Source organism: Homarus americanus, unplaced genomic scaffold (assembly GCF_018991925.1).
Source record: "Homarus americanus isolate GMGI-L3 unplaced genomic scaffold, GMGI_Hamer_2.0 scaffold25013, whole genome shotgun sequence".
Classification (NCBI taxonomy): domain Eukaryota; kingdom Metazoa; phylum Arthropoda; class Malacostraca; order Decapoda; family Nephropidae; genus Homarus; species Homarus americanus.
Window position 1 is genome coordinate 1035524 of NW_024722158.1, and position 12628 is coordinate 1048151.

At 44.3% G+C, this 12628-nt stretch overlaps 1 protein-coding gene across 1 annotated transcript; it reads right to left on the reverse strand.

The window, feature by feature from the left end:
• Positions 1–598: 598 nt before the first annotated feature.
• On the reverse strand, positions 599–4477 carry LOC121862057 (nuclear pore complex protein Nup160-like; the record flags this gene model as incomplete). The annotated part of the gene is given in 3 exon segments (XM_042359987.1): positions 599–734; positions 1175–1342; positions 4401–4477. Coding segments are annotated over 2 exon segments (177 nt in total), but the record flags the coding sequence as incomplete, so codon positions are not given.
• Between the last annotated feature and the right edge of the window lie 8151 nt (positions 4478–12628).

Sequence of the window (12628 nt, forward strand, 5' to 3'; positions counted from 1 at the left end):
TCGTTCTCTCCTGTAACAGAACAATACTAGGGTAAAGGTGTTGGTCAGCAGCAGCTATGAGAAATACCGGACTTATTTACTTAGGGCTAAACTCTAACAAACAATGGTGGCAAATAAGTACTGTTGGGCCTTATCTTATCCACATCTAATTTATATTATAATGTTTCTATTGGTTAAAGACTATGATATCAACACACAACTGAAGAAACTAATGTGTGTCAACAACGCAAACAGGTGTCCTCCTAGGGTGTGGTCTACGATGAACACATGAACACACACGTACTCCTCCACCACATACACTCAATCAATAGTGTTTACCAAATAAGACAACCAAGTAAAGTGGTAAAAATATTGTATCATAACTTTTTTTATCAATATTCTGTCTATTACAATATACAGCAACACTGTACAGGATTAACTATTAATAGATATCTTTTGTTACTAACACCAGGTCACAGTACCAGGGATATTCAAACTAATTACTAACACCAGGTCACAATACTTTTGAAAGAGAATATTTTATTCCTAAACTGAATGATACTCACTGATAATTCCATTTTCTTCCTGTGTGCTACCAATGTTACGTGTGAGCAGAGGATGGAGACAGGCGTGGGCCAGACCCTTCAGGACAGGAGCCACCGGGTGCTCAAACAGCTTCGCTAGACGCACAGCCTCACGGAACAGTCGGCCATGAGTGAGCAGACTGATTGTGTCCGCAGCACTCAGAGGGCCTCCTGAAACACAAACACTTTAAAATGATACACTAAAACAGTTAACACCACCATTAACAGTTAACACCACCATTAACAGTTAACACCACCATTAACAGTTAACACCACCACTAACAGTTAACACCACCACTAACAGTTAACACCACCACTAGCAGTTAACACCACCACTAACAGTTAACACCACCACTAGCAGTTAACACCACCACTAACAGTTAACACCACCATTAACAGTTAACACCACCATTAACAGTTAACACCACCACTAACAGTTAACACCACACCACCACTAACAGTTAACACCACCACTAACAGTTAACACCACCACTAACAGTTAACACCACCACTAACAGTTAACACCACCACTAACAGTTAACACCACCACTAACAGTTAACACCACCACTAACAGTTAACACCACCACTAACAGTTAACACCACCACTCACCTGATGAAGGAATATCTGGTTGGGTCTTCACCATCTTCAACCTGGCATGAACCAGCTCATACTCTCGCTCAATGTGTGTCAGCTCCAACACCTTCACCTGTGGTCGCCGCCGGGTCAGTGGAGGAGCAACTGATGCGCCGTCGTTGCTGCGTTTTGGAGTAGCGCCGCCTGCGTCACAGAGGGTTCATTATGAAAAGTTTAGATAATTAATAAGAATATGAAATTTCACTGAGAAAGAATCATGACACAGATGAGGGGTAGCTTATCTAGCATCCCCTTACCTGGCAAGGATCTAAAAAAATATTATTGTAGCTGCCGGCAGCAGTTGGGTACTGGCTACTTGGTGACACAATTGGTGCAGAGCTCTTCCAGGAATGAGAGATTTCTGGGTAACAAGACGACTCTCTCAAAGCCAGATAAAATCCCCCATCCCCGGGATTTTCCGGGTATTAGGAAAATTTTCTCAGAATTTTCCGGAAAATGTGCGCCTCGGAAAATTTCAATTCTGGCTATCGGAGAGTTCCGAGTTTGAAGGATTCTAGCTAACGGAGATATTACTGTACAGCACTCTCTTTATCGACGGATTTTTTATGGACGGTTTCGATTATCGACGGATTATTTAGCCGGATTTTTATTTTGGCACCAAACAGCTTCTCCCAGTCCTCTCCTTGAACAGGGCTAGAGGCTACGTGTTTTTCGAATCGTTTTCAGTTAAAAAACTATTACATCACTCGTCTATTTTACCTAAACTGCGCCTGAATGAATATATTCTCGGAGATAAATAGTAGTTTTGTGGAAACGTGACGTATTTCAATGTAAAATAGGATAAAATACATGACGAAAACAAAAGACTTTACCTAAGCTTCCGATGTTCTTGAGATGTTACTCGTTTTTTTAATAGTTTTCGGTTAAAATTCTGTTATATTACAATGATATTCTATTCATACTGTGCTTGATATAATACATTCACGGAAATGTAATATTTTTGCTAAAATGACGTACGTATTACAGTGGAAAGTGGGATCAAATCGTGACGAAAACAATGACTTGCGCTTTCTTTCGGTCAAAAGATGTTACCGTAATCACTTTTCGAATGGTTTAGTTAAAAAACTATTGTATTACAATAATATCCTAATTGACTTGAATAAATATTACGATACCATATTTCTGAATATTTTCATTAAAATCCATCAAAATCATTTTCCTTGTCATCGTCTGCAGCACCAAACAGCTTCTCCCAGTCCTCTCCTTGAACAGGGCTAGAGGCTACGTGTTTTTCGAATCGTTTTCAGTTAAAAAATTATTACATCACACGTATATTTTACCTAAACTGCGCCTGAATGAATATATTCTCGGAAATAAATAGTAGTTTTGCTGAAACGTGATGTATTTCAATGTAAAATAGGATAAAATACATGACGGAAACAAAAGACTTTACCTAAGCTTCCGATGTTCTTGAGATGTTACTCGTCTTTTTAATAGTTTTCGGTTAAAATTCTGTTATATTACAATGATATTCTATTCATACTGTGCTTGATATAATACATTCACGGAAATGTAATATTTTTGCTGAAGTTACGTACGTATTACAGTGGAAAGTGGGATAAAATCGTGACGAAAACAATGACTTGCGCTTTCTTTCGTTCAAAAGATGTTACCGTAATCACTTTTCGAATGGTTTAGTTAAAAAACTGTTGTATTACAATAATATTCCCTCCTAATTGACTTGAATAAATACTTGAATGGAAATATACAATATTTTTGTTGAAACTACCCGCGTTTCAGTGTAAAGTGTTGTAATAATAAATGGTAAACAATTTGCCTTGGGCATCCGGATTTTTGGACTTTTACTGTACTCTACACTGTTTTGTTTACTGTAAGGACCGATGTTCACTTCAATAAATGAAATCGTAAGTTTGCTAGTATTTTTGTCCACTTATTATATTATTATTTATACACTATTATTTAAGGTTATGTGTAAAGGAAACGCATTAATGCTTAAAGGTACATTTATTCAACATATGCTAATAATAGTTAGAAAAATTACGTAACCATCACGGTATCGACGGTTTCTTTATCGACGGCCGTCTACAGAACGTAACCCCCGTCGATAAAGAGGGAGTACTGTATTCACAAGAAAATTATTAAATCTATATGTAACTACAAAGTATAACACAAATTGTAGTGTATGGCTGCCACTCCATTACTGAATCCTCTTAACAGGAACCTCCAATAGCCGGAATTGAAAAATTCTCGAAAATCGCTTCCCAGTACTCCAGAAATTCGGGATGAGGATATTTTTCGGTTTTGAGTCATCTCACACCCGAAATCTTTCATTCCCCGAAGTGCTCTGCACCAATTGTTACGCACTAATGGGGATATCACTTTACAGTATTCTCACAGTTTTTATAATTTTTCTACATTATATATAGTGTGTTCATAAATGCTTATTATTTTCGAAATCATATGAATTAATAACTGTAAATTATTGGTTAATTAATGAATAAAAAAATATTACATCAAATTTTTATGAAATAAAAGAATTTTTACTTCCATGTTGTTAGATGTTGTAGCACTTAGTAATGTTCCTCCGCGTCGCACTGAACAAGGCGCACTAAATCTTTTTTTAGTGGGAGTACGAATGCTCACCTCGTGACGGATGAGTGGTCACAAGGTTAGCCACACTGTGATGGCAGAGACACCATAAGTGCAACACTTTCATTTTTTCCTTTACACACAGGCAGTTCCTTACCACTAGGACTGCTAAGAGGGCCAACCACACAAACTAACTAGATGGGTCGGGGAAGCATCACACTATTACCACCCTCCACCTTCACCAGCAACACAAGGCATGATTCAACACTATCACAACACTGTTATCACACTTTACACACCCTCCACCAGCAACACAAGGCATGATTCAACACTATCACACACTGTCAATAAATTAAATCACTGTGAAGAATGAGAAATCAGTACAAGCCGAGAAAACAGGGTCAGAGTTATGTCCTGTGTCAATAAACACAAGGGTGACTGGTGTGGTCTCACCTAACCATGGAGGCAGTCTACATAGGTGACAGATCACACCGACATTGCCTCTGTGCGCCTTTGTATCTAGCATTCATGTGTAAATACGAAATTACTACAGTATAGTGTAATTTTTAGTTCCTACACAAATATGCATATGAACCCCCCCAACAGTGTTAACTAACGCAACACACCTCACCCATTCTGCCAGTCTTCCTCAGCTTCACCATCTGTTAACTTGGGTAGAGGTTTAAGAATCCAGGCTTGTTGAGGTGGATGTCGAGACAGTTGAGACAAGCCAGGTAACACGGCCTGTTGCCGCAGTCCCTCCCCAACACCTTCCACGTTGAGTCAGAGAGCACACACTCTCAGACATCACACAGGCAGCTGTAGGCATGATAATCCGTGACTGTACTGTACAACTTTATACTGCATACAGTTATATCAACAACAATCTAAGTTTATCAATAAATTCCTACCTGTTCCCTGTTTCTCATGGCTAAAAGCCTTCTCCACACACACATACTAGCCACTGTACCTGCCTGTGTTAAGACACTCCCTCTAACACACTGTCCACCTGCCTGTGTTAAGACACTGTCCATTAACATATGTTGTACATGTTGCTGACTGTCAAAGATGCTCACTTATATAACAGGAGTGAGACACACCGCTGGTCTACACAACACTGTGCAGGGTCTTACAGCAGTCATGTACTGGAGACTGGTTGAGCAGCCCAATAGATTGTTAGAGTAAACAATAGACTGTTAAAGACACATTACCCTTCTTATAGTTGTGTTTGTTGATGTGGAAGGCATACAGTAGGTCATAGTAGTTGTTGACGAGGATGTCGGCCGAGCGAGCACGGTTCTCCAAGATGGTGATGACGTCAGACTCCAGACTGCCATACTGGTAACCGACCAGTGTAGTGAGGCACCTGCACACACACTGCTGTATTATATTGTAACCTATTGTGTTGTAACCATTACAGCTAGACAGATATACACTACAGCCCTGGATTTGTTTTTCTTAATACTTGTCCTTGTACAATACCAGTATATAGTACAGTACAGTAAAGTACAGTTACAGCAGCAGCAAGTACAACACAGTACTGTACTGTACAACACAGTACAGTGCAGTTAGTATTAAAGATATATGCTTCACCTACAGTTCTATCTCTATCTAACATCACCAACAAATACAGCACATCACACCATCCAAACTTGTGCCCTGTACTGCAGTGTTGTGCCCTGTACTGTACTGTTTGCCCTGTACTGTACTGTGTTGTGCCCTGTACTGTACTGTGTTGTGTTGTGTCCTTGTACTGTAGTTGTGCCTGTACTGTACTGTGTTGAGCCCTGTACTGTACTGTGTTGTCCTGTACTGTACTGTGTTGTGTTGTGTCCACTGTACTGTGTTGTGCCCTGTACTGTACTGTGTTGTGCCCTGTACTGTACTGTGTTGTGCCCTGTACTGTACTGCAGGTTGTGTCCTGTACTGTACTGTGTTGTGCCCTGTACTGTAACTGGTTGAGCCCTGTACTGTACTGTGTTGTGCCCTGTACTGTACTGTGTTGTGCCCTGTACTGTACTGTCAGGTTGTTCCTGTACTGTACTGTGTTGAGCCCTGTACTGTACTGGTTGTGCCCTGTACTGTACTGTACTGTGTTGTGCCCTGTACTGTACTGTACTGCCCTGTACTACTGTTGGCCTGACTGTACTGTGTTGTGCCTTTGTGCTGTTCCTGTACTGTACTGTGTTGAGCCCTGTACTGTACTGTGTTGAGCCCTGTACTGTACTGTGTTGTGCCCTGTACTGTACTGTGTTGTGTTGTGTCCTGTACTGTACTGTGTTGAGCCCTGTACTGTACTGTGTTGAGCCCTGTATGTACTGTATAGGCCCTGTACTGTACTGTGTTGAGCCCTGTACTGTACTGGTTGTGTTGTGTCCTGTACTGTACTGTGTTGAGCCCTGTACTGTACTGTGTTGAGCCCTGTACTGTACTGTGTTGTGCCCTGTACTGTACTGTGTTGTGTTGTGTCCTGTACTGTAGTTGAGCCTGTATACTGTGTTGTGCCCTGTACTGTACTGTACTGTGTTAGCCCCTGTACTGTACTGTAGCCCTGTACTGTACGGTGTTGTGTCCTGTACTTACTGTGTTGAGCCCTGTACTGTAATTGTGTTGAGCCCTGTACTGTACTGTGTTGTGCCCTGTACTGTACTGTGTTGTGTTGTGCCTCTGTACTGTACTGTGTTGAGCCCTGTACTGTACTGTGTTGTGTTGGTCCTGTATCCCTGTACTGTACTGTGTTGAGCCCTGTACTGTATTGTGTTGTGTTGTCCTGTACTGTACTGTGTTGTGCCCTGTACTGTACTGTACTGTGTTGTGCCCTGTACTGTACTGTGTTGAGCCCCTGTACTGTACTGTGTTGAGCCCTGTACTGTACTGTGTTGCCCTGTATCATGTGTTGTGTTGTGCCCTGTACTGTACTGTGTTGTGCCCTGTACTGTACTGTACTGTGTTGTGTCCTGTACTGTACTGTGTTGAGCCCTGTACTGTACTGTGTTGAGCCCTGTACTGTACTGTGTTGTGCCCTGTACTGTACTGTGTTGTGTTGTGCCCTGTACTGTACTGTGTTGTGCCCTGTACTGTACTGTGTTGTGTTGTGTCCTGTACTGTACTGTGTTGGCCCTGTACTGTACTCGGTTGTGTTGTGTCCTGTACTGTACTGTGTTGTGCCCTGTACTGTACTGTGTTGAGCCCTGTACTGTGTTGTGCCCTGTACTGTACTGTGTGTTGTGTCCTGTACTGTAGTTGAGCCCTGTATTGTACAGTTTGTGCCCTGTACTGTAATGGTTGTGCCCTGTACTGTACTGTACTGTGTTCTGCTTGTTGAGCCCTGTACTGTACTGTGTTGTGCCCTGTACTGTACTGTGTTGTGTTAATTACTGTACTGTGTTGGCCCTGTACTGTACTGTGTTACCCTGTACTGTACTGTGTTGTGTGTGCCTGTACTGTACTGTGTGCCCTATCTGTACTGTACTGTGTTGTACCTGTACTGTACTGTGTTGTGCCCCTGTACTGTGATGTTGTCCCTGCTTACTGTTGTGCCCTGTACTGTACTGTACTGTGTTGTGCCCTGTACTGTACTGTGCTGTGTTGTGTACTGTACTGTACTGTGTTGTGCCCTGTACTGTACTGTGTTGTGCCTGTACTGTGTTGTGTGTCCTGTACTGTACTGTGTTGTGTTGTGTCCTGTACTGTACTGTGTTGTGCTGTACTGTACTGTCTGTGTTGTGCCCTGTACTGTACTGTGTTGTGCCCTGTACTGTGATCTGTGTTGAGCCCTGTACTGTACTATACTGTGTTGTGCCCTGTACTGTACTGTGTTGTGTTGTGCCCTGTACTGTACTGTGTTGTGTACTTGTGTGTTGTGCCTGTGTTTGTGCCCTGCTATACTGTACTGTGTTGTGCCCTGTACTGTACTGTGTTGTTATGCCCTGTACTGTACTGTGTTGTGTTTGCCCTGTACTGTACTGTGTTGTGTTGTGTCCTGTACTGTACTGTGTTATGTACTGTACTGTACTGTACTGTGTTGTGCCCTGTACTGTACTGTGTTGTTGGTCCTGTACTGTACTGTGTTTGTTGCTGTACTGTACTGTCCTGATGTACTGTGCCCTGTACTGTGTTGTGTTGTGTCCTGTACTGTACTGTGTTGTGCCCTGTACTGTACTGTGTGTGTTGCCCTGTACTACTGTTTGCCTTACTGTACTGTGTTGTGTTCCTTACTTCTGTGTTGTGCCCTGTACTGTACTGTGAGCCTGTACTGTACTGTGTTGTGTGTGTCCTGTACTGTACTGTGTTGCCCTTACTGTACTGTATGTCCCTCTGTCTGTGTTGTGCCCTGTACTGTCTCTGTGTGACCCTGTACCTGTACTGTACTGTGTTGTGCCCTGTACTGTACTGTACTGTGTTGGCCCTGTACTGTACTGTGTTGTGTTGCCTGTACTGTGCTGTGTTGTGCCCTGTACTGTGCTGTGTTGTGCCCTGTACTGTACTGTGTTGTGCCCTGTACTGTACTGTACTGTGTGTGCCCTGTACTCTGTGTTGTGTTGTGTCTATACTGTACTGTGTTGTGCCCTGTACTGCTTGCTGTGTTGTGCCCTGTACTGTCCTGTGTTGTGTTGTGCCTGTACTGTACTGTGTTGTGTCCTGTACTGTACTGTGTTGTGCCTGTACTGCTGTGTTGTGTGTGCCCTGTACTGTACTGTGTTGTGCCCTGTACTGTACTGTGTTGTGCCTATACTGCTGTACTGTGTTGTGCCCTGTACTGTACTGTGTTGTGTTGTGCCTTACTGTACTGTGTTGTGCCCTGTACTGTACTGTGTTGTGCCCTGTACTGTACTGTGCTAGGTTGTGTCCTGTATTGTACCAGGTTGTGCCCTGTACTGTGTTGAGCCCTGTATTGTACTGTGTTGATGTACTGTACTGTGTTGGTTGGCCCTGTACTGTAGCTGTGTTGCCCTGTACTGTACTGTGTTGTGGTTGTGTCCTGTACTGTACTGTGTTGTGCCCTGTACTGTACTGTGTTGTGCCCTGTACTGTACTGTGTTGTGCCCTGTACTGATGTCAGTCCTGTACTGTACTGTGTTGTGCCCTGTACTGTACTGTGTTGTGTTGTGTCCTGTACTGTACTGTGTTGAGCCCTGTACTGTACTGTGTTGTGCCTGTACTGTACTGTGTTGTGTTAGCCCTGTACTGTACTGTACTGTGTTGTGCCCTGTACTGTACTGTGTTGTGCCCTGTACTGTACTGTGTTGTGCCCTGTACTGTACTGTGTTGTGCCCTGTACTGTACTGTGTTGTGTGCCCTGTACTGTACTGTGCTGTGTTGTGCCCTGTACTGTACTGTGTTGTGTTGTGTCCTGTACTGTTGTGTTGTGCCCTGTACTGTACTGTGTTGAGCCCTGTACTGTACTGGTTGTGCCCTGTACTGTACTGTGTTGTGCCCTGTACTGTACTGTGTTGTGCTGTCCTGTACTGTACTGTGTTGCCTGTACTGAATGTGTTGTGCCCTGTACTGTGTTGTGTCCTGTACTGTACTGTGTTGTGCCCTACTGTACTGTGTTGTGCCCTGTACTGTACTGTGTTGTGTTGTGTCCTGTACTGTACTGTGTTGTAGTTGTGTCCTGTACTGTACTGTGGTGTTGTAGCCCTGTACTTGTACTTGTGTTGTGCCCTGTAACTGTACTGTGTTGTGCCCTGTACTGTACTGTACTGTGTTGTGTTGTGTCCTGTACTGTACTGTGTTGTGCCCTGTACTGTACTGTACTGTGTTGTGCCCTGTACTGTGTTGTGTTGTGCCCTGTAACTGTGCTGTGCCCTGTACCTGTACCTGTGTTGTGCTCCTGTACTGTACTGTGTTGTCTCTGTACTGTACTGTACTGTGTTGTGCCCTGTACTGTACTGTGTTGTGCCCTGTAACTGTACTGTGTTGTGCCCTGTACTGTACTGTGTTGTGCCCTGTACTGTACTGTGTTGTGCCCTGTATTGTACTGGTTGTGCCCTGTACTGTACTGTGTGCCCTGTACTGTACTGTGTTGTGTTGTGTCCTGTACTGTACTGTGTTGTGCCCTGTACTGTACTGTGTTGTGCCCTGTACTGTACTGTGTTGTGCCCTGTACTGTACTGTGTTGTGTTGTGCCCTGTACTGTACTGTGTTGTGTTGTGTCCTGTACTGTACTGTGTTGTGTCTGTACTGTACTGTGTTGTGCCCTGTACTGTACTGTGTTGTGCCCTGTACTGTACTGTGTTGTGCCCTGTACTGTACTGTGTTGTGCCCTGTACTGTACTGCTGTGTTGTGCCCTGTACTGTACTGTGTTGTCTGACTGTGTTGTGCCTGTACTGTGTTGTGTTGGCCCTGTACTGTACTGTGTGAGCCTGTGCTGTACTGTACTGTGTTGTGTCCTGTACTGTACTGTGTTGTGCCCTGTACTGTACTGTGTTGAGCCCTGTACTGTACTGTGTCATGTTGTGCCCTGTACTGTACTGTGTTGTGTTGTGTCCTGTACTGTGTTGTGTTGTGTCCTGTAATGTGTACTGTGTTGAGCCCTGTACTGTACGGTTGTGTTGTGCCCTGTACTGTACTGTGTTGTGCCCTGTACTGTACTGTGTTGAGCTCCTGTACTGTAGTTACCTGTAATTGTACTGTGTTGTGCCCTGTACTGTACTGTGTTGAGCCCTGTACTGTACTGTGTTGTGCCCTGTACTGTACAGTTGTGTTGTGCCCTGTACTGTACTAGTTGTGTTGTGCCCTGTACTGTAATTGTGTTGTGCCCTGTACTGTACTGTGTTGAGCCCTGTACTGTACTGTGTTGTGCCCTGTACTGTACTGTGTTGTGCCCCTGTACTGTACTGTGTTGTGCCCTGTACTGTACTGTGTTGTGTTGTGTCCTATGACTGTACTGTGTTGTGCCCTGTACTGTACTGTGTTGAGCCTGTACTGTACTGTTAGCCCTGTACTGTACTGTGTTGTGCCCTGTACTGTACTGTGGTTGTGCCCTGTATTGTACTGTGCTATTGTCGTTGTGCCCTGTACTGTACTGTGTTGTGCCCTGTACTGTACTGTGTTGTGCCCTGTACTGTACTGTACTGTGTTGTGCCCTGTACTGTACTGTGTTAGCCCTACTGTACTGTGTTGTGCCCTGTACTGTACTGTGTTGTGTTGTGTCCTGTATTGTAATTGTACTGTGTTGTGTCCCTGTACTGTACTGTGTTGAGCCCTGTACTGTACTGTGTTGTGCCCTGTACTGTACTGTGTGCCCTGTACTGTACTGTGTTGTGTGTGTCCTGTACTGTACTGTGTTGTGCCCTACTGTACTGTTGCCCTGTACTGTACTGTGTTGTGCCCTGTACTGTACTGTGTTGTGTTGTGTCCTGTACTGTACTGTGTTGTGCCCTGTACTGTACTGTGTGTGCCCTGTACTGTACTGTGTTGTGCCCTGTACTGTACTGTGTTGTGTTGTGCCCTGTATTGTACTGTGTTGAGCCCTGTACTGTACTGTGTTGTGCCCTGTACTGTACTCTGTTGTGCCCTGTACTGTATTGTCAGTCTTGTACTGTACTGTAGTCCCTGTACTGTACTGTGTGTTGTGCCCTGTACTGTACTGTGTTGAGCCCTGTACTGTACCTGTGTTGAGCCCTGTACTCAGGTTGTGCCCTGTACTGTACTGTTGTGTTGTGTCCTGTACTGTACTGTGTTGTGTCCCTGTACTGTACTGTGTTGTGTCCCTGTATTGTACTGTGTTGTGCCCTGTACTGTACTGTGTTGTGCCCTGTAATTGTACTGTGTTGTGTTGTGCCCTGTACTGTACTGTGTTGTGTTGTGTCCTGACAGGTTAGGTTGTGTCCTGTACTGTACCAGGTTGTGCCCTGTACTGTACTGTGCTGTGTTGTGCCCTGTACTGTACTGTGGCCCTGTACTGTACATGTGTTGTGCCCTGTACTGTACTGGTTGTGCCCTGTACTGTACTGTGTTGTGCCCTGTACTGTACTGTGTTGTGTTGTGTCCTGTACTGTACTGTGTTGTGCCCTGTACTGTACTGTGTGTTGAGCCCCACTGTACTGTGTTGTGCCCTGTACTGTACTGTGTTGTGTTGTGCCCTGTACTGTACTTGAGTAGCCCTGTACTGTACTGTACTGTGTTGTGTTGTGTCTATAGTTGTGTTGCCTGTACTGTACTGTACTGTGTTGAGCCCTGTACTGTACTGTGTTGTGCCCTGTACTGTACTGTGTTTGCCCGTACTGTACTGTGTTGTGTTGTGTCCTGTACTGTACTGTTGTGCCCTGTACTGTACTGTGTTGTGCCCTGTACTGTACTGTACTGTGTTGTGCCCTGTACTGTACTGTGGTTGTGCCCTGTACTGTACTGTCAGGTTGTGTTGTGTCCTGTACTGTACTGTGTTGTGCCCTGTACTGTGTTGTTAGCCTGTACTGTACTGTACTGTGTTGTGCCCTGTACTGTACTTGTATGTTGTGCCCTGTACTGTACTGTGTTGTGCCCTGTACTGTACTGTGTTGTGCCCTGTACTGTACTGTGTTGTGCCCTGTAACATTGTATCAGGTTAGCCCTGTACTGTACTGTACTGTGTTGTGCCCTGTACTGTACAGGTTGTGCCCTGTACTGTGTTTGTTAGCCCTGTACTGTACTGTTTGTGTTGTGCCCTGTACTGTACTGGTTGCCCTGTACTGTACTGGTTAGTCCTTGTACTGTACTGTGTTGTGCCCTGTACTGTACTGGTGTGTTGGGCCCTGTACTGTACTGTGGTGTTGTGCCCTGTACTGTACTGTGTTGTGCCCTGTACTGTACTGTGTTAGTTAGTCCTGTACTGTACTGTGTTGTGCCCTGTACTGTATTGTGTTGTGCCTGTA